The 22352-nt window shown below is 45.9% G+C and overlaps 1 protein-coding gene and 1 long non-coding RNA gene across 3 annotated transcripts in view; one reads left to right on the top strand and one right to left on the bottom strand.

Moving 5' to 3' along the window:
- CD244 (CD244 molecule) overlaps positions 1 to 5952 on the bottom strand; it is a 29054-nt gene extending 23102 nt beyond the window's left edge. Inside the window, exons 1-2 of one of the 2 annotated variants that reach the window (XM_082704310.1) lie at positions 5432 to 5952; positions 4774 to 5203 (exon numbers count right to left, since the gene is read on the bottom strand). In XM_082704310.1, the coding sequence (XP_082560436.1) occupies positions 4774 to 4834 (61 nt within the window). In that variant the 5' untranslated portion in view covers positions 4835 to 5203; positions 5432 to 5952. Of the gene's footprint in view, positions 1 to 4071; positions 4374 to 4773; positions 5204 to 5431 lie in introns of those variants that run through there. The other variant, XM_082704311.1, reaches the window with a different exon arrangement.
- Positions 5858 to 20458, top strand: LOC309850413. The gene is made up of 2 exons (XR_014304226.1): positions 5858 to 6099; positions 18880 to 20458. It is a non-coding gene; the product is annotated as an uncharacterized lncRNA (long non-coding RNA).
- The last annotated feature ends 1894 nt before the right edge of the window (positions 20459 to 22352 follow it).

The raw sequence follows: 22352 nt of genomic DNA, 5'->3' as shown, positions 1-22352 counted from the left end.
CCAGAGTAGTCAGAATCAGAGGCTCCTTCCCGAGAAGAGAACATTTCAACACAGTCTGTAAGAAGAGCCGGCAAGCGTGCCTTACCGCTAATCCATGAGATGCTGCCCTGCCCTTCCGTTTTGTCTGCGGGCCCTGTGCATCCAGTCCCCAGTGTGGGTGCCCCCAGAATCCACAGCCGAACCTGAATTTAGGGCCCAGACCCACTCCTATGGCCAGCATTTGGAAGGTCCTTGCTGCTCAACGTATCTGACCCCAAACTCCTCCAAATCAGCTTCTAAGATACCTAAAAACTATTCATTTATTCACTTGGTTAACATTTTGAGTATCTATTGTGTGGGCACTTTGTAGTGCACTCATGACAGCTGTAATTATATGTTGAGTCCTGTGCTAGAGGTTAGCTCGGTGAACGAGGGGCCCATCGATTCACCATCGAATTCTTAACACCTAGCCCCGGGCCTGGCCCAAAGGTGTTCAAGCACATCAGGGAAGGACTAGGAATTGAGAAGGAGATATCCCTGTGAAAATCTGAGAATATTTCACGTTGTACAATGTAATAATAGTATTAAGTGTCTTGAACACTTGTTCTTTTAAGTTTAAAAATGTTGTATTCTCCCAAAGATCCCAGTTATGACAATGAGAAAACCCTCAGAAAAGAGTCACCCATTAAAACATCGTCTCAGGTGCCCAGGTGGCTCAGTCAGTTAAGTGTCTACTTTCAGCTCAGGTCATAATCCCAGGGTCCTGGGATAGGGCTCCCTGCTCAATGGGGAGCCTACTTCTCTCTCTCCCTGTCCCCTGCTTGTGCTCTCTCTCTCTCTCGAATAAAAAAAATAAAATCTTTAAATCTTTAAAAATAAATAAAACATCATCTCATCCAAGATGTTCTTTTTTTTTTTAATATACTTATTTATTTACTTATTTGAGAGAGAGGGAGCAAAAGAGAGTACACAAGCTGAGTGCAGGGAGAGAGGCAGAGGGAGAAGCAGACTCCCCGATGAACAGAGAGCCTGGTGCAGGGCTCCATCCCAAGAGCCGGAGATCGTGACCTGGACTAAAGGCAGACACTTAACCAACTGAGCCACCCGGGTGCCCCTCATCCAAGATTTTCTTTTTCTTTTTTTTTTTTTTTAAGATTTTATTCATTCATTAGAGAGAAAAAAAAAGCATGAGAATGAAGGGGCAGGAAGAGGAAGAAGCAGGCTCCCCATGGAGGAGGAAGCCCAACTCGGGTTTCAATCCCAGGACCCCAAGATCATGACCAGAGCCAAAGGCAGATGCCTAACCGACTGAGCCACCTGCGGCACCCCTCAGGATTTTCTAACTCGCTCTGACTCAAATAATTAGCCAAGAAATTAGTCTTTCTTCTTGACTCTGATCACAAAACAAAGTGAAACATAGACTCTACCTCCAAAGAACTGAGTAACACGAGGGACATTTGGGAGGACTTGGTATAAGAACTTTCTAAGAGTATTTTAATACCATAGCTCACCTAATGCTCACACATCTCTGTGGAGCACGCACCATGCTGGACTTCACCTTATGAATCGAAAACTGAGAAACAAGAGGTTAATTAGCTTCTTCAAGACCACAGAGGAAGTATGTTTAAAATCTAGAACAGCTTCTCTCAATGAAACTCGCCAATAGACAGATAAACTCTCACTTTATTCTGTGGATTAAAGGGTCCACCCACCATTCATTCAGCAAGTATTTACTGAGACACTAACTGTGCCAGATACTGTTCTAGAGGCTGAAGATACAGCCGTGAACGAGAAAGAACAATGTCCTGGCCTCAAGAATCTTACATTCCGGTGAGGTAAAGAGGAGCGTGGGAGACAGAAAAGAAAACAAAGGAGTTAACAGTAGAGTGTGAGATGTGAGTAGTGTGAGAACAGTCCAGTGGAGATGAGGTCCACGGAGAGGAAGATAAGGCATTACAGGATGGTGGGGTTGACCCTGGAGAAAACCAAATGCAAAGCCATGGAGTGCCGTGTGCTCCAGGAGCAGCAGGTCAGGGACGCTGAACGCCGGTGTGCAAGAAAGGAGAGAGGAACACAGGGCGCAGGGCATGCAAGAAATGGAAGATAGCCCATTGCGAAATGTGTGGCTTTTCCTCTGCAGTCAGAAGCCTTCTGAAAATACTCTGCAGACCTCGAGAGTGATAGGAGCTTCTTACTTATATATTATGCTCATTAAATTCTTCAGCAAGCCCAGTTAAAAAAAAAAAAAAAAAAAAAAGATTCCACGGCCATCATGTGTCCTGATGGGAGGCTCTGAAAGAGACACAGCATCGCTTGTGTTGTAGCCCCGCCCAAAAAACACAGCCCAGCTCACATGAGCAAACCTCACACAAACCCACATTCAGGAGCCTTCCACAGAACAACTGACTGGTACTTCGCAAAAATGTCAAAGTCATGAAAGACAAAGAAAGGCTGGGAAATTGTTATAGATCAAAAGATAGTTAAAGCCTCTGCCTTCAGCTCCGGTCATGATCTCAGGGTCCTGGGATTGAGCCCCGCATTGGGCTCTCAGCTCAGCAGGGAGCCTGTGTCCCCCTATCCCTCTCCCTGCCTTTCTGCCTACTTGTGATGTCTGTCAAATAAATAAATAAAATATTTTAAAAACAACAACAACAACAACAACAACAACAACAAAACGGGGTGCCTGGCTGGTTCAGTCAACAGAGCATGCAACTCTTGATCTTGGAGTTGTGAGTTCAAGCCCCACATTGGGTGCGGAAGCTTACTTTAAAAAAATTTTTTTTAATAAAAAAATAAAACACATAAGAGAAAAAGACCTAACAAGTGAATGTAATACATGATCCTAATTGGATTCTGCACTGAGGAGGGGAGCATGCCATAAAGCATATGATTGGAACAATTGGTAATATTTAAATATGGTTTGTGTATTTGATTCTATGAATGTTAGATTTACTAAATTTGATAATTGTGCTGATATGATATAATATGACATGGGAATGCCCATGTTCTTAGAAGAATCATACTACAAAATTCACTCTCAAATGGGTCAGCAAAAATTATCATCATACTTTTTAAAATATTTTTTAATTTAAATTTTGTTAGTTAACATACTTACTATCCATTTATATGCACATACCTATAAGGGGACAGAGAGAAATAAAGCAAATGTGATAAAATGTTTACAACTGTTGAGTCTGGGTGAAGGAAATATAAGAATTCTTTGTACTATACCTGCAACTTCTCTGGAACTCTGAAATTATTATTTTAAACTTTTTATCTTAAAAGTCTTAAAAACTATGGGACACCTGGGTGGCTCAGTCGGTGAAGTGTCTGCCTTTGGCTCCGGTCATGATCTCAGGGTCCTGGGATCCAGCCCCCTGCTCAGCAGGGAGCCGGCTCCTCCCTCTCCCTCTGCCCCTCCCCCGCTCCTTCTCTCTCCCCTCTCAATCTCTCTCTCAAATAAATAAATAAAATCTTCCTTAAAATAAATAAATAAATAAAAATAATAAAGGTTTAAAAACTTTTAAAATAAAAGTTTAAAAATTAAAACAAACGGAGCAGCGGTTTCGTCAGCTTACAGCAGGCCAGCCCCACGAACACGGGGAGTAGCCAGAAGAGAGAGAAGTTCCCCAAGGCCAAAGCCCATCAGCCTGTGCCCACACCCTGGCGGGACCAGTTCCGTCCTCTGCCCCACCCCAGCGTTCCCCGCAGTGGATGTGCTCCACCACGCCCCAAGCATGGACCTGGGGCAGCCTCGGTCTCCTGCCCCACCGGCTCATCATCCCAGACCCCCTCCACTCTGGCATCCAGACCTTCCTGACTGCTCCCTGTCCCAGCACTCTCTGCCCTTCTCTGCCCGTATTTGTTCAGATTTGTAAATACAAATGCATGTGTCATAACCATCTGTCTCCGCCAGTCCTCTGGAGCCCAGACGGTGCCTTGGGGACATAAGAGTATCCGCAGTGTGTCTGCACCCGGCTTCTAACAGGCCTTGGACCAACACTACCCTGTGCCCCACTTCCTTCCCTGTTCACCCAGAATGTGTCCTCCGCTCGCTCCCTCCCCCTTGATGCCCCTGGAAGAGCCACTGACCTAGAATGCAGACTCCCATCTCAGAGCACCCTTGACTCCAGGGCTGGAGCAGCGGGGAGCAGCCTTCAGCCGAGATCTCTCCAAGCTGAGTTTTCCATGTGCTCTTCCTGATACTGTCTCCTTCCTCCCCCTTCTCCACCTCCTGCTCCAAGCCAACATTTCCCTACTAATTCTCATGTTCTTGGAGCTTCTGGGCTGCTGGAGACTGCTGGGGGGTGGGGGACCAGGCCATTCAGGTAGCGTGGCTGTTGGTCGTGCCTCCTCCTTGCTCAGCTTCCCTGCCTCAGGGAGCAATCTGTCAGTCTCTGCTTTCCAGAACCACCCAACTTCCTTACAGAAACCCAAGCCCAGGGACCACTTCTCTCTGCTGGTAATCACGCCACTTAGAGATATTTCCTTTGTCCATCTTACAATCAGCAGAGAGGACACTTTCTCCCCATTACACAGAAAGATAAACTGATGCCCGAGGAAAGGAGTCTCCTTGCCCCAGGCCACCTGGATTACTGAAGTCATGGCCAGACCCCCTTCTCGAGGACCTCCCAACCTGCTGCCGGCCTGTTTGCTGTGCCCTAGCCAGAGCATCGCCCTTCCAGGTGACCTTGGAAATGGCATAATCCAGGGGCTGTGGGTTCCGTTCTCCCTGGGGGCTATGGCCCCAAGTCCCTGCTATCCCCCACCGCATGCCAGGCTGGGCCTCCTTACCTTGGGCCTGACGCCCGTTGAGGAGCAGGAGGAGTGTGAGGGCGAGAGCTTGTCCCAGCATCCCCAGAGGACGGAGTGGTCGGCCGGCTCCTCGCCCACCAGCCGCTCTGCTCGCGCCCAGGCTCAGCAGCAACCCGCCAGCCGGAGGCTGACGCGGAGCAGAACGGCCTCGCGGTTTGTCCGGCCACAATTTCCTCAACTCAAGGCTGTTCTCAGCAGCTGAGAGCGAGCAAGGCCACGGAGAAAGCCCCAGTACCTGGACGTGGTCCTACACTTCACGAGCTGAACTTTCAAATTTGGCCTCAAGTGGGCGGGTGCTGGGTTCTCAGTGACTCACAAAACCAGCTTCAAAATCCTGTCCCTCGCTCTGCCCCGGTCAGGCTGCCTCCTTCAGGGACAGAGGTGAAGAAATGTTCCGGCTGTCTCCATCCTCCTGGCAATACGGAGAAACCGCCCGGAGGCAAGGGGACCAAAAGAGTCATTATCTCAGACAGTCCCATTCCAACAGGCACAGTGAACGTGGGAGGAGGGGGCTGGGGGTGTGGCTGAGAAGTGGAGCCCTGGGTAAGGGGGTGCATGTTGAAGGAAAGGAGCAGGGACCCCAGGAAGATCTAAGACCCCGGGGAGGCTGTGTGAGTGGATAGCCAGGTTTACGCACCTGCAACCTGAAATGTCTTTACATGGATTTGCTTTCGCTCATCTCCTGTCTGTGCTTCTACTTTCCCTCCTTTCCTCTTCCACTTTCCCACGGTGCTTCTCTCTTCCTTCTCTTGCCTTCTCTCACCCAGACAGCAACCGAACTCATCTTTGCTGTCCTCCCCTGTGCACACTTCGGTTCTGCACTCCACGAAGGCCAGGAAGCTTTGACCCTTCTTAGGCCCCCACAGAGGGGGAGAGGTAGGGGCTCCCCATCTTCCCAGAAAGCATTTGCTTTAAGGCCATACTCCAGGGCTCCTTGATTTTTTTTCTTTCTTCTGCTTTCCCCTCAGCTGCAAATACTTTCAGTTCCCTTCCGGTCAGCCCTTCTTCTTTTTTCCCATCCTTTGATCCATTTCCAATGACCCCATCCGAGGCTGGGTTCACGGGAGGCTGACGGCAGCCTCCGCTACCAGTGAAGAAAGCAGGGTGCTCTGGACAGAGCACAGATTTGGAGACTAGAGGGACAGTTCAGCGACTTAACAACCTGCATGACCCTGGCCAAGTTGCTTTCTGAGCCTGTGGGGTCAGTCCTTGGCTTGTGTTTCTCACAATCAATAACTTGTGATTTGATTCCTCAAATCAATAACTGTAGCTGAAAGTGCGCACGAAAAAGAATTCTGGACACAAGTAAGTGCCGTTTTCTTTTCTTTTTCTTTTTTTTTTTTTTTAAGATTGATTGATTGATTGAGAGAGAGAGAGAGCAAGTGGGGATAGGGGCAGAGGGAGGAGAAAGAAAATCTCCAAACGACTCCCGGCTGAGCAGGGAGTCTAGCTCTCATGACCCTGAAAACATGACCTGAGCCAAAATCAAGACTTTGATGTTTGAGCAACGGAGCAACCCAGGGGCCCCTCTTTTCCTTCTTTTCATTTTATTTTTATTTTAAGTCCTGCATCACTTATTCCCACTGGCTCCATGGTTATTCCGCTCTGCCAAGGGGCAGTCCCTCACCCCTGCAGAGCTTCCTCAGAGCCTATCTGGCCATGCCCTTGACTTTGAGAAGTACCGCTTATGACATAATGCACCATGTAAGTAAGGTACATCTCCTGCTACGACAGATCGAGGACGAACTCCAACAGTTCAAAGCATAAACATTTGTTAATCTGCTTCACTGATCCTGACCGCAACACCGGCTCTATCCTTTCTCCACGCGTCGCAGGGATACCTACCATTCCCTGGACGCTGAACTGGGAGCAGACATATCATTCTGTCTTGTGGTCTTGTTAGCTAGAATGCAACGGGAAGTTACTCAAATAAGAGCTGAAAGCTATCAGCAAAAGGGAGGAGGGGAAGGGACAAAAGCAAGGAAGGAATGTGTTTCGTTTTGCAGAACCAACAGTTCTAGCCAAAGAGATAGCCAACTAGATGTTTCATTTGAGAGCCCCTTGCTAGATGTGTCCTCCCTGATAGCCCCTTATGTGAGTCATTGACTTGGATTGGAGCTGAGGACCTTTGCAGAAGCCCCCTGAGTTGTCCTGAAGTTAACTGTAGCTCATTAGAATACTAACATCTCCTCCTACAGGTGGTTTTCTGCCACTTTTTGAACGTATGATGTATGCACCAGAATGCTGACATGCTAAGCTTATGCAATTGAACAGCCTGCTTTTGTAAGATCCCCATTCCTGTCTCCTAACACACTGAATGAGCTCCTGTCTCCTAATACACTAAGTGAAAGCATCCTGTACTAACCCCATGGGAGACAGCACGTTGAGAGCTATTTCCCTGTCTCCTTACTTATAATAAGTAATGAAAAGTTCTTCGCTTTCAACATTTCCTTGGGTTGTATTCTATTTCATGCACCCCAAGCAGTGAACCTCTTGAGCTCAGTTACAGTCTACACATTGCCCTGCCCGCCCCTGACCGCTTCATCCTGAAGTCTGTGCTCTCGTTAGTGTTTCCAGAACCTGGCCTGGTGTCTGGTGCTTAGTAGTTGGTCACAGAGTATTGAGTGCTGAAAGAATGAATGACTTCCTAAAGAAAGCATATCATGAGATACTCTGGTGAGCTAAAGCGTGATGATCCTGCCTCCCTGGGATTTATATCCTGCCCTGCAGGGTCCTTGTACAGAGGGTCCCTCTGTGTAATTCAGCCACTTTAGCATGAACACCCAAGACCCTACATAGGCCACATAAATTCAGAGACTCCCATAGCCCCACATTCCCTGCATAATCTCCAGGTCTCTGTAAGTCGGGGACATTGAAAAGTCAGTGGCCATCCAGGAATTAAATGTTCACCAACCCCCACCCTTTCATCCTTCCTTTTCTCGAATCATACTTCCATCATTTTTCACTGAGTCTAAGTTATTCTAGTATAGCCCAATTAAAGTTCACGAGTCCCCCAGACCACCCACTATAAGTTTGGAGTCCCTAGGACCACCTTTCGTTCTGATAATTCATTAGAAGGCACTTAAACAACAATTTTTTAAATGATTCTTTTTTTATTATTATTTAATTTAGTTGTTTGAGAAAGAGAGAGGGAGGGAGGGAGAGAGCATGAGGTGGGGAATGTGATAGGCAGAGGGAGAAGCAGGCTCCCGCGGAACTCAGTCCTAGGACCCTGGGATCATGACCCAAGCTGAAGGCAGACGCTTAACCAAATGAGCCATCCAGCCACCCCAATAATCATTAACACATGATTACTCACACCCTTTGACCTAGCAGGTCCCCTCTTTGAATTTATCCAACAGAAATACTCTCATGCACCAAAAACACTTTCACAAATGCCCAAAGATAGGTAAGATTCTTCCTTACAGCAATGTTCGGTAAAAAACTAGAAATAGCCAAACTGTTAATTAGTAGCAAAGAGTTGGGGGAAAATGGTGTATTGATTCTATACTACAGTATATTAAGAAACCTTTAAAAAGAGTAAGATGGGGGCGCCTGGGTGGCTCAGTCAGTTAAGCATCCAACTCTTGATTTTGGCTCAAGTCATGATCTCAGGGTCATGAGATCCAGCCCCACATCGGCCTCCACGTTCAGCAGGGAGTCTGCTTTAGATTCTCTCCCTCACCCCCACCCCGCTTGTGCTCACTCTCTCTTGCTCTCTCTCAAATAAATAAGGATTTCACCTTTTTAAAATAAAATAAAAAGAATAAGACAAATGTATATTTACATTTGTCTAAGACAAGAGCACCTGGATGGCTGTCGGTTAAGCCGCTGCCTTCAGCCCAGGTCATGATCTCAGGGTCCTAGAATCAAACTCCACATGGGGCTCTCTGCTCGGTGGGAAGCCTACTTCTCCCTTTCTTTCTGCCCCTGCTTGTGTTCCCTCTATCCCTGTGTCTCTCTCTGTCAAATAAATTAATTAAGTCTTTAAAAAAAAAAAAAGTCTAAGACATTCACAAGGCAATGTGCATAATATAATTCTGTTTAGGTGGACAGAACTAAGTGTGTGAATTTATGTTCTCTGAATAGTTGTAAATCAGAGAAATATGCCCAAGGGAAAACAATCATAACAATCTTTTGATAAAGAAACAGAATTTTAAGGAGGATTGAGTGAGAGTGTGACTGACTTTTTATTCTTACGTATTTTACAATGGCTATATTATGTGTATGATGACTGAAAATATCAGTTCTCCAAGTTTCCACATTTTCAACTACATAACATAAGACCAGTACTTTAGAGTTTTCCAGAGATACAGAGTAACTAGGAGACATGTAGACACAAATGCAGAGATAGAGATAAAGATGGAGGTAGAGATTTATTTATAAAGAATTGGTTCATGCAATTATGGAGGCTGGCAAGTCCGAAATCTGCAGAGCCCATGTCCCAGTTCAAAGGCCATCAAGCAGGAGAATTATCTCTTACTTGTAGGAGGGGAAGACTTTTGTTCTATTCAGGCCTTCGACTGATCAGATAGGGCCCACCTACATTGGGGAGGGCAATCTGCTTTACTCAGCCAACCATTTAAGTGTTAAATTCATACAGTGTCCAGGTAGCTCAGTTGGTTAAGCATCTGACTTTTTAAAAAAGATTTTATTTATTTATTTGACAGAGAGAGAATGAGAGCACAAGCAGGTGGAGTGGCAGGCAGAGCAGGGACTCTGCGATCATGGCTTGAGCCAAAAGTAGATCACCCAGGAACCCCAAGCATCTGATTCTTGATTTCAGCTCAGGTCATGATATCAAGGATATGGAATCAAGCCCTACCTCAGGCTATATGCTTAGTGAGGAATCGGCTTCTCTTCCTCTCCCTATACCCCTCTCCTCTCTAAAATAAATAAATAAATCTTTAAATGTTAATCTCATCTAAAATTCTTTCATAGAAACATCCAGAATAATGTTTAACTAAATATCTGTGTACCCTGTGGTCCAATCAGACTGACATAAAAAATTCACCATCACAATCAATGACCAAACATTCATTGTGATTAATCTGTCTATTGGCTGGTTTTAAGAAAGCAAAACTTTATGATCTAAATATATTATCCAAGTGAATTACTGTAACTGTTTTTAGAAATAGTAATCCATTTTTATTTTTTAATAATAATTTTTCATTTTAGAATTCCATTAAATTTTAAAATATCCGGGGCGCCTGGGTGGCTCAGTGGGTTAAGCTGCTGCCTTCAGCTCAGATCATGATCTCAGGGTCCTGAGATCAAGTCCCACATCGGGCTCTCTGCTCAGCAGAGAGCCTGCTTCCTCTTCTCTCTCTCTGCCTGCCTCTCTGCCTACTTGTGATCTCTCTCTGTCAAATAAATAAGTAAAATCTTTAAAAAAAATTTTTTTTAAATATCCCTACCCATTGACACGTATTAACCAGTGTTCCTAGTCCAGGGCTCATCTCACGACACAGTCTGCTTTTTCTTGTTCTTTAGAAAAAGTGAAATGTGCTAATCCAGCTCTGGACATTGATCTTTGCTTTCACCTGTCAGAGTTTTGGAGTCCGGCATTCCCCTTACTCCTGAGAAGGTTGTCCTCGCAGCTGTTATCCTGAGAAGTCTGAAGGATGTATGTAATGGTACAGCCTCAGTCACAAAAAGTATTACAGTCACTACTTGTGGGGTGCAGTGGTAGGTGATGATGAGGCCAAGGAAGAGTACAAAAGCTTAAGGGCTGCAGTGTAAGAGAAAAAATTTGAGCCTGGCGCACTTGGCTGGCTCAGTCAGTAGACCATGCGACTCTTTGTCTCAGTGTAATGAGTTCGAGCCCCACCTTGGGCATGAAGTCTACTTTAAAAAATAATGAGATAAGGGCACCTGGGTGGCTCAGTCAGTTAAGCGACTCCCTTTGGCTCAGGTCATGATCTCGGGGTCCTGGGATTGAGCCCTGCATCAGGATCCCTGCTCAGCAAGGAGTCAGCTTCTCCCTCTTCCTCTGCCCCTCTGCCTGCCTGTGCTCTCCTGTGCTCTCTCTCTGTCAAATAAATAAATAAAATCTTTATTTAAAAAAAAAAAAGGAAAAAGAAAACCAAGTTACAGGTAGAACTGGGACTGAGCTGAAAGCCTGAGCACAACTGACCACATCAAGGGAACTGCTGGAACATAAGAGCAACTTTTATATCCTTTTGCTGGGAGAAGCAGGGGAAAGAAAGGAGAAAATGGAAGCCGGAGGCCTGAAGCGAGTCAGTCATTATCTTGCAGGTTTCTGGCAAGTCTTCCTAAATGCAATGGGCCTGTGGTCTCCAAGATCAGGAGTAATGACTCCCCCTGCTAGAAGTCCCGTCTTCCAGGCTTGGTGAGAGTCTCCACCAGAACTAGAGAAAAATCCTTGGAACCTGTTGGGGAAATGTAAGAGTGAATCCCAGAGCCAGTGATGGCAGCTGAGATGGACTCTAGGCTTGCTTTGTGAGGACCCAGATCCATGAATTAGAAGAGATGCCAAGCTGAGATACAAAATACAAAATGTTGTCCTAGGGACAACAAGGAGACAGCAGGTGGGCACCTGGGTGGCTCAGCTGACTCTTGGTTTTGGTTCATGGTTGTGAAATCAAGCCCATGTTGAGTGTGGAGTCTGCTTGAAATTCTCTCTCTCAGGGCGCCTGGGTGGCTCAGTGGGTTAAAGCCTCTGCCTTCAGCTCAGGTCATGGTCCTAGGATCCTGGGATCGAGCCCCGCATCGAGCTATCTGCTCAGCAGGGAGCCTGCTTCCTCCTCTCTCTCTGCCTGCTTCTCTGCTTGCTTGTACTCTCTCTCTCTGTCAAATAAATAAATAAAATCTTTAAAAAAAAAAAATTCTCTCTCTCCCCATCCTGCTGCCCCTCCCCAACCCTCTAAAAAAAAAAAAAGGGAGAGAGAGAGACAGAGCAGTAAACACTCCCAGTTGACACTTAGGTGCTCCAGGTCTAGGGGGTGACCAACAGACCATGAATCAATGCCTCAGGCTCCCTAACCTATGAGTAATGAAGAAATGTCTCTGTCTTTGATCAGCAGGAGTCTGGGCCATCTGGGGACTTCCTTCCCAGGCTGCACAGCCATCGGGAGCATGTCGGGGAGACTGGAAAGGGTGTTCAAAGACCACCAGTGAGCAGCTAGTGAAAGGGGAAGTTCTACTCTAGGACCCCAGGAAAACAGGAAACACTCTTATCTGAAACTGCAGAAGAAGAAAGAAAGCAGTCGTCACTAAATGAGAACTCACGATCTTTATTTCCCAACCACCTGAGTGAGCACTGTCTGTGCTTCTGAAGCCATGGCTGAGTTTTGGACAAGTACAGCCATTATTCTGGGCCTTTCTCTCTCCGTCTTTCTCACAAAGGCTAGAGCACTGCTTCTCCTTCTGTGTACGTTTATCTTCTTTGGGCCTCCACTTTGCCAGAAGAAAACCAGCCAGTTACTGTTTATTTGTTGGGTGTGATGACATTCGGGTTCAGGCAAAATTGGAGGAAGGCAATATTCCCACCGAGAAGATCCAGACTTTTAAAAGCAATACACAGGACAGCAAATGACCTGCTGGAGCCCCATCTGCGTCAAGGACCCAGGAACTGAAGAGAACGATCCATATCAGGGCTCATCTCGGGAACAAGGACCTGCTGCTCTGGCTCCCGCATGGAGAAATTGCTCTGTCAGAGAACTGAAGGCCAGCTCCCTGACACTAGCAATATGGTGTAGGAAATGGGGCTCCACCTCTGCTGCTCTGCACTAGAACGAGGTGTTTCTACAGGGGCCCCTGGCTGCCTCAGTCCATGGAGCACGTGACTGTTGATCTTGGGGTCATGATTTTGTGTCCTGCACTGGGTATAGAGATCACTTAAAAATAAAATCTTTTTTTTTTTTTTAAGGTGTTTCTGGAACACCTGGGTGGTTCAGTCAGTTAAGTGTCTGCCCTCAGCTCAGGTCACAATCCTGGAGGCCCCAGGATCAAGCCCCATGTCAGGCTCCCTGCTCGGCAGGGAGTCTGCTTCCTCCTCTGCCTCTAATCCCACTCGTGCTCTCTCTCTCTCTCTCAAATAAATAAAAATCTCTTTTAAAATATTTTAAAATTGGGATGCCTGGGTGGCTCAATGGGTTAAGCCTCTGCCTCCAGCTCAGGTCCTGGTCTCAGGGTCCTGGGATCAAGCCCCGCATCCAGTTCTCAGCGGGGAGCCTGCTTCCCCCTCTCTCTGCCTGCCCCTCTGCCTACCTGTGAGCTCTCTCTCTGTCAAATGAATTAATAATATCTTTTAAAAATTTTTTTTAATTTCAAAAAGGTGTTTCTACGTAAAAAAAAATGAAGTCTTCACAAATCACAGGAGAAATGCATCACTGAATTGCTTTATACGATGGAGAGATAATTAAATATAAACTTGTCTTATTCGTTAGTATCTTTTCATATGTAGTGTAAATCAGAATCAGATGATACCAAATTATATGCTGAGATTTTTTTTTTCGATGCATTACTATATCAGAGTGCTTTACAAAAAAGAAAACAAAAATAGAATGACTCCGAGGTGCCCTGCCACCTAGTCTGCGAACTGTACCAATTTTGTGAATTATAATATAGAAGATCAAAATAAAGCCTTTTTTTTTTTTTTTTTTTTTAAGATTTCATTTATTTGACAGAGAGACAGCGAGAGAGGGAACACAAGCAGGGGGAGCGCGAGAGGGCGAAGCAGGCTTCCCGACGAGCAGGGAGCCGGATGTGGAGGTCGAATCCAGGACCCCAGGATCATGACCTGAGCTAAAGGCAGACGCTTAAGACTGAGCCACGCAGACGCCCCCAAAATCAAGGCTTTACCAATAAGGTGATTTATTCAAGCCCATGTTCCCTCTCACTCTTCAAGTCGTGTCACATTAGTGTCTCTAAAAACAAGAGTGTGTGATCACACGTCAGTATCCTAACCCGAAACTTAACAACTGACAACGTGGCAAACCTTCACCCTGGAGCATTGTCTTCTGTTTCAGGTCCTCGTCTGTCTTGTAGAATCCGGATCAGTGCCTCCGTGCAGTTACCCCTCCATGCGGGCTGCACATGCCCACAGACCCACCCAACACACCACGGGAGCTGAAGAGCCCAGACTGGATTTCGGGTTCCCCTCGGAGTTCCCCTTTTCCTTCCCCAACCCCGCGCCGCTCCCACTTCCCTACATTAACTGTTCTTGCAAAGCTCTCAGAGTCTTTCTGGTAGACCTGCCCTTCGAGGCGTCCCGGATACTGCTGCTTAGTGCGCATGTGCGCTTTCTGCAGGCTAGGACGGAGCCTTGGGAATCACACGCTTTGACCTGCCCTCACCCCACTCTCCCCTGATGATTCTCTCCTGTCTTCCGTCCCATCTGCACAACCCAGCACAGGTCCAGGCAGTTAGAAACACCACTAGTTGTTGAAAATAGATCAACTCCTAAAGCATCATTTCAGGTTTATAAGTCCCTAGCAGACACTTTTGTTGCCTCGTGTTTCGAATTTAGTAATTCTTTTCGAATGACATCAAAGGCCAACTTTGGGGTCTTGGACCCTAGAAATGTGATTCCCAATCTCTTTTTCAAGTCGCAAAAATAACAGTTTATCTCTCTCTTCCAGATCCTTTTCTTTTCTAAATGCTGTGATTCCTCCTGCCCTGTTTGTCTTTTTGCTCTTAATTTGTTGAATCTTTAAAGTTTTGCTTGTTCTCCTGGCTGCAGCTCAGCTGCCAATTCTGCATGCACATTGTTTAGCACAGGCATGCTTCTCGTGTATCTTAAGCACTTTTTGTACATACATAGTGTGTGTGTCTGTGTGTGTGTGTATCTGCATACACAACAGTAACACTTGTTTTAGTTACTAACTTCTACTTAATTACTTAATTACTTAAAACTGGGGCACCTGGGCGCTCAGTGGGTTGAGCCGCTGCCTTCGGCTCAGGTCATGATCTCAGAGTCCTGGGATCGAGTCCCACATCGGGCTCCCTGCTCAGCGGAGAGCCTGCTTCCCTCTCTCTCTCTCTGCCTGCCTCTCCATCTACTTGTGATTTCTCTCTGTCAAATAAATAAATAAAATCTTAAAAAAAAAAAAAAAAAAACTGGGGCACCTGGGTGGCTCAGTCAGTTAAGAGGCTGACACTGGATTTTGGCGGCTCCGATCGTGGGATTGACCCCCATACTGCTTGTCCCTCTCCCTCTGTTCCCCCTCCTGCTCCCTCTCTCCCTCAAACAAATAAATAAAATCTTTAAAAATAACATAACTACTTAAACCCTATCCACCCCACTTGGAATCCCGCCAGCCTAAACTTCTAGATACTACTGATGAAATAACAGGACCAATGCGCAGTGCTTTGTGAAAGACCAATGGAATTCTTGTTTTTCTATCATTTCAACCATCACTGAGGTCTTAGTCTTATCTACAGTGAAAGCCAGTGAATTCTCCTCAGAAGTGATAGTGCAGAGAAACCGTGCCACAGATGGAAGAGTAGTCTGCCTAGCGGAGTTGCTTTTCTCATTCTTTAGGGAATTTGCTGTGGGATCCTACAGTTATTCACTTCTTTGAAATTTCAAGATAACGGAACAAGAGAAATAGTAAACCTTTCATTCTCCTTCTCCACTTCTCTATGTTCCCAAGATTTCGAACTTTCTTTAAATGCATCTGGTGGGATGCCTGGGTGGCTCAGTTGGTTGGACGACTGCCTTCGGCTCAGGTCATGATCCCAGAGTCCCAGGATCGAGTCCCACATCGGGCTCCCAGCTCCATGGGGAGTCTGCTTCACTCTCTGACCTTCTCCTCGCTCATGCTCTCTCTCACTGTCTCTCTCTCAAATAAATAAATAAAATTAAAAAAAAAAAACATTTGTTAAATGCATCTGGCGGGGCACCTGGGTGGCTCCATTGTTAAGCGTCTGCCTTTGGCTCAGGTCATGATCCCAGGGTCCTAGGATCAAACCCTGCATCGGGTTCCCTGCTTAGCGGGAAGCCTGCTTCTCTCTCTCCCACTCCCCCTGCTTGTATTCCCTCTCTCACTGTGTCTCTTTCTGTCAAATAAACACAAATCTTTTTTTAAAAAATATCTTTGGCATATCCAAAAAGAATAATAAAAATAGTAATAGTAACAATAATGAATAAATAAACAAATAAATGTATTTGACAGCCATTACAACAGTTTTACCCAACCTCATTTCTTCGAATAATCAAAATCCCGAGTGAAGTGCTCTGACAATAACAATTTTTCACTGTAAAGCGTAGCTATTTTCAGCAAAAGCTCCTGAATATAGCAAACTAATACAGACCACATACTTTTCTTATTTCCTAATCCTATGCTACTCAGAAAAGACCAGAAAAATTTTTATCATTGAGAATTCTTGTTCCTCAACAAATACCATCAATAAGTAAAAGTAGGGACTCCTGAGTGGCTCATTGGGTTAAGCCGCTGCCTTCAGCTCAGGTCATGATCCTAGGTCCTGGAATCGAGTTCCGCATCAGGCTCCTTGCTTGGCGGGGAGCCTGCTTCTCTCTCTGCCTCTGCGTGCCACTCTACCTGCTTGTGCGCTCTCTCTCTCTCTCTGACAAATAAATAAATAAAACCTTTTTAAAAAAAGTTTTAAAAAATAAGTAAAAGTATAAGATAATACATTGAGAGAATATATTTGCAACACATATAACTAACAAAGGATTAGTGTCAATTAATACTAATATATAAAATATTTTTATTAATCAGTAAGAAGAAAGGATAATCCAGTAGAAAATTCTGCAGAATATACAAACGAGCACTCCATAGAGAAAGAGAAACATATGGCCAATAAACATATGAAAAGATATTCAACCTCCCTAGGAATGGAGAAATGCAAATTCAGAGTATAATTGACAAAAATAAAGAAGGCTGATGACACCAAGTATTCAAGAGCATGTGGATCAACTGAACAGTTGTATATTGCTGATGAAAGTGTAAATTGGTACAATTTTTTGGAAAAAAATTGGAGGGCACCTGGGTGGCTCAGTGGGTTAAGCCTCTGCCTTTGGCTCAGGTCATGATCTCAGGATCCTGGGATCGAGCCCCACGTCAGGCTCTCTGCTCAGTGGGGAGCCTGCTTCCTCCTCTCTCTCTGCCTGCCTCTCTGCCTACTTGTGATCTCTGTCTGTTAAATAAATAAAATCTTTAAAAAAAAAAAAAAAAAGAAATGTGAGCACATATGTACCTGGAGACATACCCAACAATGCTCCTAGCAGCATTGTTCTTCATTGGGGAAAAAAATCTGGAAACAAAACAAATGCTCAAAAATAGGGTAGCAGAAAAAATGTGCTGTATTCATAAAATGATATATATACGTAGTATTGAAAATGAATGTATGAGGGGTGCCTGGGTGGCTGAGTTGGTTGGGCGTCTGACTCTTGATTTATGCTCAGGGTGGTGAGATAGAGCCCTGTGTGAGCTCCGTGCTCAGCGGGGAGTCTGCTTCTCTCCCTTTTCCTGTACCTCTGGCCCTTCCCCCACTCGCACACACTCTCTCTCTTTCTCTCTCTGTCTCTCTCTCTTTCTAAAATAAAGAAAACAAATCTTTTAAAAAAGAAAGAGGGCGCCTGGGTGGCTCAGTGGGTTAAAGCCTCTGCCTTCGGCTCAGGTCATGATCTCAGGGTCCTGAGATTGAGCCCTACATCGGGCTCTCTGCTCGATGGGGAGCTTGCTTCCCCCTCTCTCTCTGCCTGCCTCTCTGCCTACTTGTGATCTCTGTCTGTGAAATAAATAAATAAAATCTTCAAAAAAAAAAAAAGAAAAAGAAAGGAAATGAACATAGGAATGTGTAACAGCATAGGGTAATCATACTTATATATCAAAGGAAAAAAGGATGTTCCAAAGACAATATATAGTATTTTCATATAGTAGTTTGAAATTAAACAATGTATCACTTAAGCATATGTGTGATGTGGATGCCTGTGTGTGATTGTTAAAAAGTAATTTAAACAATAGAATAATCAACACAAAATCAGACAACATCTACTACTGAGGGAGAAGCAAGGAGGGGGTCGAGTGATCTAGAGAAACACATGGGTAGGTGTAGGTTAATAATAACATTCCAGTTCTTGGGTTGTGTAGTGGTTCACAGAAGACAGAGAGACAGGGAGGGAAGGACACAAGGAAGGAGAAATGCCCCAGTTTCTATTAAAAAAAAAAAAAAGAATTGAAAACAGACTCAGGTAGTCTATGCCAATATTCACTGCAGCATTTTTTACAGCGGTCAAAATGTGGGAACACCCCAAGTGTCCCACAGAGATGACCATATCCAATGACTGGATAAATACATTTTATAGCATACAATGGATAAGCAAGGACGAAGTTCTTCTTTTCCTTTAAGATTTCATTTACTTAATTGACAAAGAGAGTGAGAGAGCACCAGCAGGGGGAACAGCAGAGAGAGAAGCAGGCTAACTGCCAAGCAGGGAGCCCAACACGGGGCTCCATCCCAGGACCCCGGGATCATGACCTGAGCTGAAGGCAGACGCTTAATGACGGAGCCACCCCAGTGTCCAGGAATGAAATTCTGACAGACATCACAACGTGGACAAGTCTTGAAAACATCATGCTAAGTGAAATAAGTCAGACACAAAAGGGTAAATATTGTGTGATTCCATTTACGTGAAGGACTTAGGGTAGACAAATTCCTAGAGACAAACAGAACAAAGAACACCACGGGCTGGCGGATGGAAGGAACGTGGAATTATTGCTTCACAGGCACAGAGTTTCTGTTTGGGGTGATGAAAGGTTTGAGAAATAAACAGTGGTCATCGTTGCACAATATTGTGAAGATGATTAATACCACTGAACTAGGGGCGCCTGGGTGGCTCAGTGGGTTAAGCCACTGCCTTTGGCTCGGGTCATGATCTCAGGGTCCTGGGATTGAGACCCACATCGGGCTCTCTGCTCAGCAGGGAGCCTGCTTCTCCCTCTGCCTCTGCCTGCCTCTCTGCCTGCTTGTGATCTCTATCAAATAAATAAATAAAATCTAAAAAAAAAAAACTGAACTATACCACAATTTTGTCCTCTCAGAGGACAAAAACCTGATTGCCCTGCCTTTTTTTTTTTTTTTTTTTCCAAGCAGGCTCCATACCCAGCGTGGAGCCCCACGCAGGGCTTGAACTCACAACCCTGAGATCAAGACCTGAGCTGAGATCAAGAGCCGGATGCTTCATCAGCTGAGCCATCAGGGGCCCCTGCCCTGCCTATTTAAATTCTTCGTCACTCACCGCGCGCACCACGGCTTCCCTGTTTGATTTCCTTGCAGCCTCTGGGCAGAGGTGGAGACAGAGAAGAACAGGCCCGTGTTTCCGGCGGAGTAGTGACCACAGCCAGAGAAGACGCAGACTTTCAGTCTTACTGCATATTTGACACAACAACCTGCCTCTCCTTGCCCTGAGCCCCAAACCATCGCACCTCTGCAGCAGAACCTGTGAGGTGAGGCCCTGAGACTCCCAGCATCGCCGCCACTCCGCTTCTCTGATGCCTTGTCCAGCGCCGGCTTCCTTCCTGCCCCGGCCATACACCGTGATGCTCCCGCGAGGCCCTGCCCTGGCGACTGGACAGTCCAGGAAATCAGGAACTCACATCCAGACGAGTTGCTGAGACGTTAACAGAAAATTACATGGAGAAGAATAAGTGACAAAAGATGAGCCCCGGAGCAGAGAAGAGAGACGCCGAGGTGGGACAGAACGGAGAGGCCGCACGGGGGGCAAGTGGCTAACCACATCTGAGCCTCAGTTTCCTCACACCTAAAATGGAGCCAATACACACGATGTTGTGAAGATCAAGGGAGGTGACATTTAGAAAGATGCTTTAGTTCTCTAAAAAATAACAGTGACGAGAAATACAAATCGAAAATGCCTTTATTAGGGGCGCCAAGGTGGCTCAGTCATGAAGCGTCTGCCTTCAGCTCAGGTCATGACCCCAGAGTCCTGGGATCAAGCCCCACGTCACTGGGAAGCCTGCTTCTCCCTCTCCCACTCTCCCTGCTGTGTTCTCTCTCTTGCTGTGTCTCTGTCAAATAAATATATAAATATATATATATTTTTAATGCCATTGTTATTCTCGTTGTGGAGAGAACAGTCCTGGGCACAACACGACCACACAGCTCCCTCTGGAAACCCTGAGGCTAAAGTCACTGAAGTGGGGAGTGGCTGGGAGGAGACACAGTTCTTTCCAGAGCCTCCTCCGGGCCACACAGAGGCAGAGCCTAGACCCATTCCAGGTTCCGCCAACCCCCTAACTGCTGCAGGCCAGATAACACCAGAGGCCATGAATCAGCACTAAGCCTACAGCTCAAGCCCACAGCAGGAGGAGGCCTCTGTGCGTCTCAAAGACATCCTCTCTGGCCCCAAGAGACCAGGACCATGAGCCTCCAGTAGGGGATTCCTGGACCTGAGGATTTCCCTCAAAGAAAACAGATGAAAAAAAGACCAGTAAGAGCTGATATTGTTTGGGGGGGGGGGGGGTTGTGTGTTTCTTTTTTTTTTTTTTTTCCTTAAAGATTTTATTTTGAAGTAATTGCTACACCCAATGTGGGGCTCAAACCTCGAGATCAAGAGCCCCACACTCTACTGAATAAGCCCGCCAGGTGCCCCTTTTATGTCTTACAAAATAAAAACATTCCGAGGTATCTGGGTGGGCCAGTCAGCTAGGCATCTGACCCTTGATTTCAGCTCAGGTCGTGATCTCAGGGTCTGAGATCGAGCCCCACATTAGACTGCGTGCTCAGAGCGGAGTTGGCCTGGGATTCTCTCTCTCTCTCCCTCTGCCCCTCCCCATGCTTGTGCACTCTCTCTCTCATTCTCTCTTTCTCTCTCTCTCTCTCTCAAATAAATAAATAATTGTCTTTTTTTAAAAACAACAAAGTAAAAACATCGTTTTAAATTAAATAGCAACCATCATTATCATTTTATTTAAAAAAGGAAATTTGGGGGTACCGGGGTGGGTCACTTGGTTAAGCGACTGCCTTCAGCCCAGGTCATGATCCTGGGGTCCTGGGATCAAGCCTCATGTCAGACTCCTTGCTCAGTGGGAAGTCTGCTTCTCCCTCTCACTCTGACCCTCCCCCCTGCTCATGCTTGCTCGCTCTCTCTCAAATGAATAAACAAAAAAAAATTTTTTTTAAAAAGGAAATTTTAACAACAAAATTAAGAACATAATCATCTCACAATAAATATAAACATATAGCTGAATTAAATTTAACTTCATAAAAAGACTGTACTTTGTCCTTAATGTCCTCATTTTGCAACAAGCTGGTGAGATGAGCACCAGGGAAGAAACAGCATTGGAGAATAATTCAGCACAAACTGCCTCCAATGCCTCTAGCCTCCTCCCCACCATGCCTCTTCAGCTTCAAGAGAACCGAGCGGTCCCTCCCCAGTGACACCACAGACAAAACACATAATGTTATTAAAGCACTGATAGTACTGCAGTTCTTAAAAAAAGGTTGCCTCTATTTTGCTAAGGTGCTGCGCACTTTGTAGGCTCAAAGTACTTCTTGCCTTCTTCCCTCATGCCCACCTCCCGGATTCACACACAATACTCAGATACATTGAAAAAAGAAGATAGGACAGCCCCCAAGAAGAAAATCTTCAAAGAAAATTTATGCTTCTTTGGTCCTTTCTTTTAATAATTCTAAGACACATTTTTTTTCATGTCTTGACATCTTTAAGAGCACTGTGCATTCCCTCCTCTGTGGTATAGTCACGGAACAATCGACGTGTGCAGTTGACGGCACCTAAGAGTCTGGGGAAGTGGTAGCTCTAATCTTAGGGACACCACCCGTTCTGACCACTATCATCCAGACACAACCGTGAATGTGTCCCACTGATATTACGTCCTATTTCCTCCTAAATCCGTTCCCCACCCCACCTTCCCCACACCCCACCACTCTGACACAAATTTGGCTCCGGTCTGGATCAGTTAGGATGCTGTCAGCTGTGACTAATCGAAATCCCACCTCAAAGTGGCTTAAACACAAAGCAAACAAATCGCCTCACCAGATGGGAAATCCAGAGGCTGGCTTCATCCACTCAACAGCATTATGATGTCTTCAAGGGCCCTACTGTTCTCCCCACCCCGGCTGCACCCTCTGGCTGTGGGAGACATGTGCTAGAGTTCCCAACATCACCCACCTACCACTTTGCCAGGGCTGCCCTACTGAAATGCCCAGAGCGGGGGCGCTGAAACAACAGAAATGCACTTTCTCATGGTTCTGCGGGCCGGGAGTCCGTGATCTAGGTGTCGGCAGGTCTCGTTTCTCCTGAGGCCTCTCTCCTCGGCTTGCAGATGGCGCCCTCCTCGCCATGGCCTCGTGTGGCCTCTGCACATCCCTAATGACCCTGTGTGTCCACATTTCCTCTTCTCTCAAGCACCCCAGTCAGATTGGATTAGCACCCACTCAAATGGCCTCATGTTAGCTCAGTCACCTGTCTGCAGACCCTGTCCCCAGATAGTCACATTCAGATGTATGAGGGTTAGGACTCTGACATACGAATTTGGGAGAACACAGTTCAACCCATAACAACCTATATGTCAAACAAATGTCCAGAG

This window comes from Mustela nivalis, assembly GCF_964662115.1.
Source record: "Mustela nivalis genome assembly, chromosome: 16".
Taxonomy (NCBI): domain Eukaryota; kingdom Metazoa; phylum Chordata; class Mammalia; order Carnivora; family Mustelidae; genus Mustela; species Mustela nivalis.
This window is presented reverse-complemented; position numbering and strand designations above follow the sequence as displayed.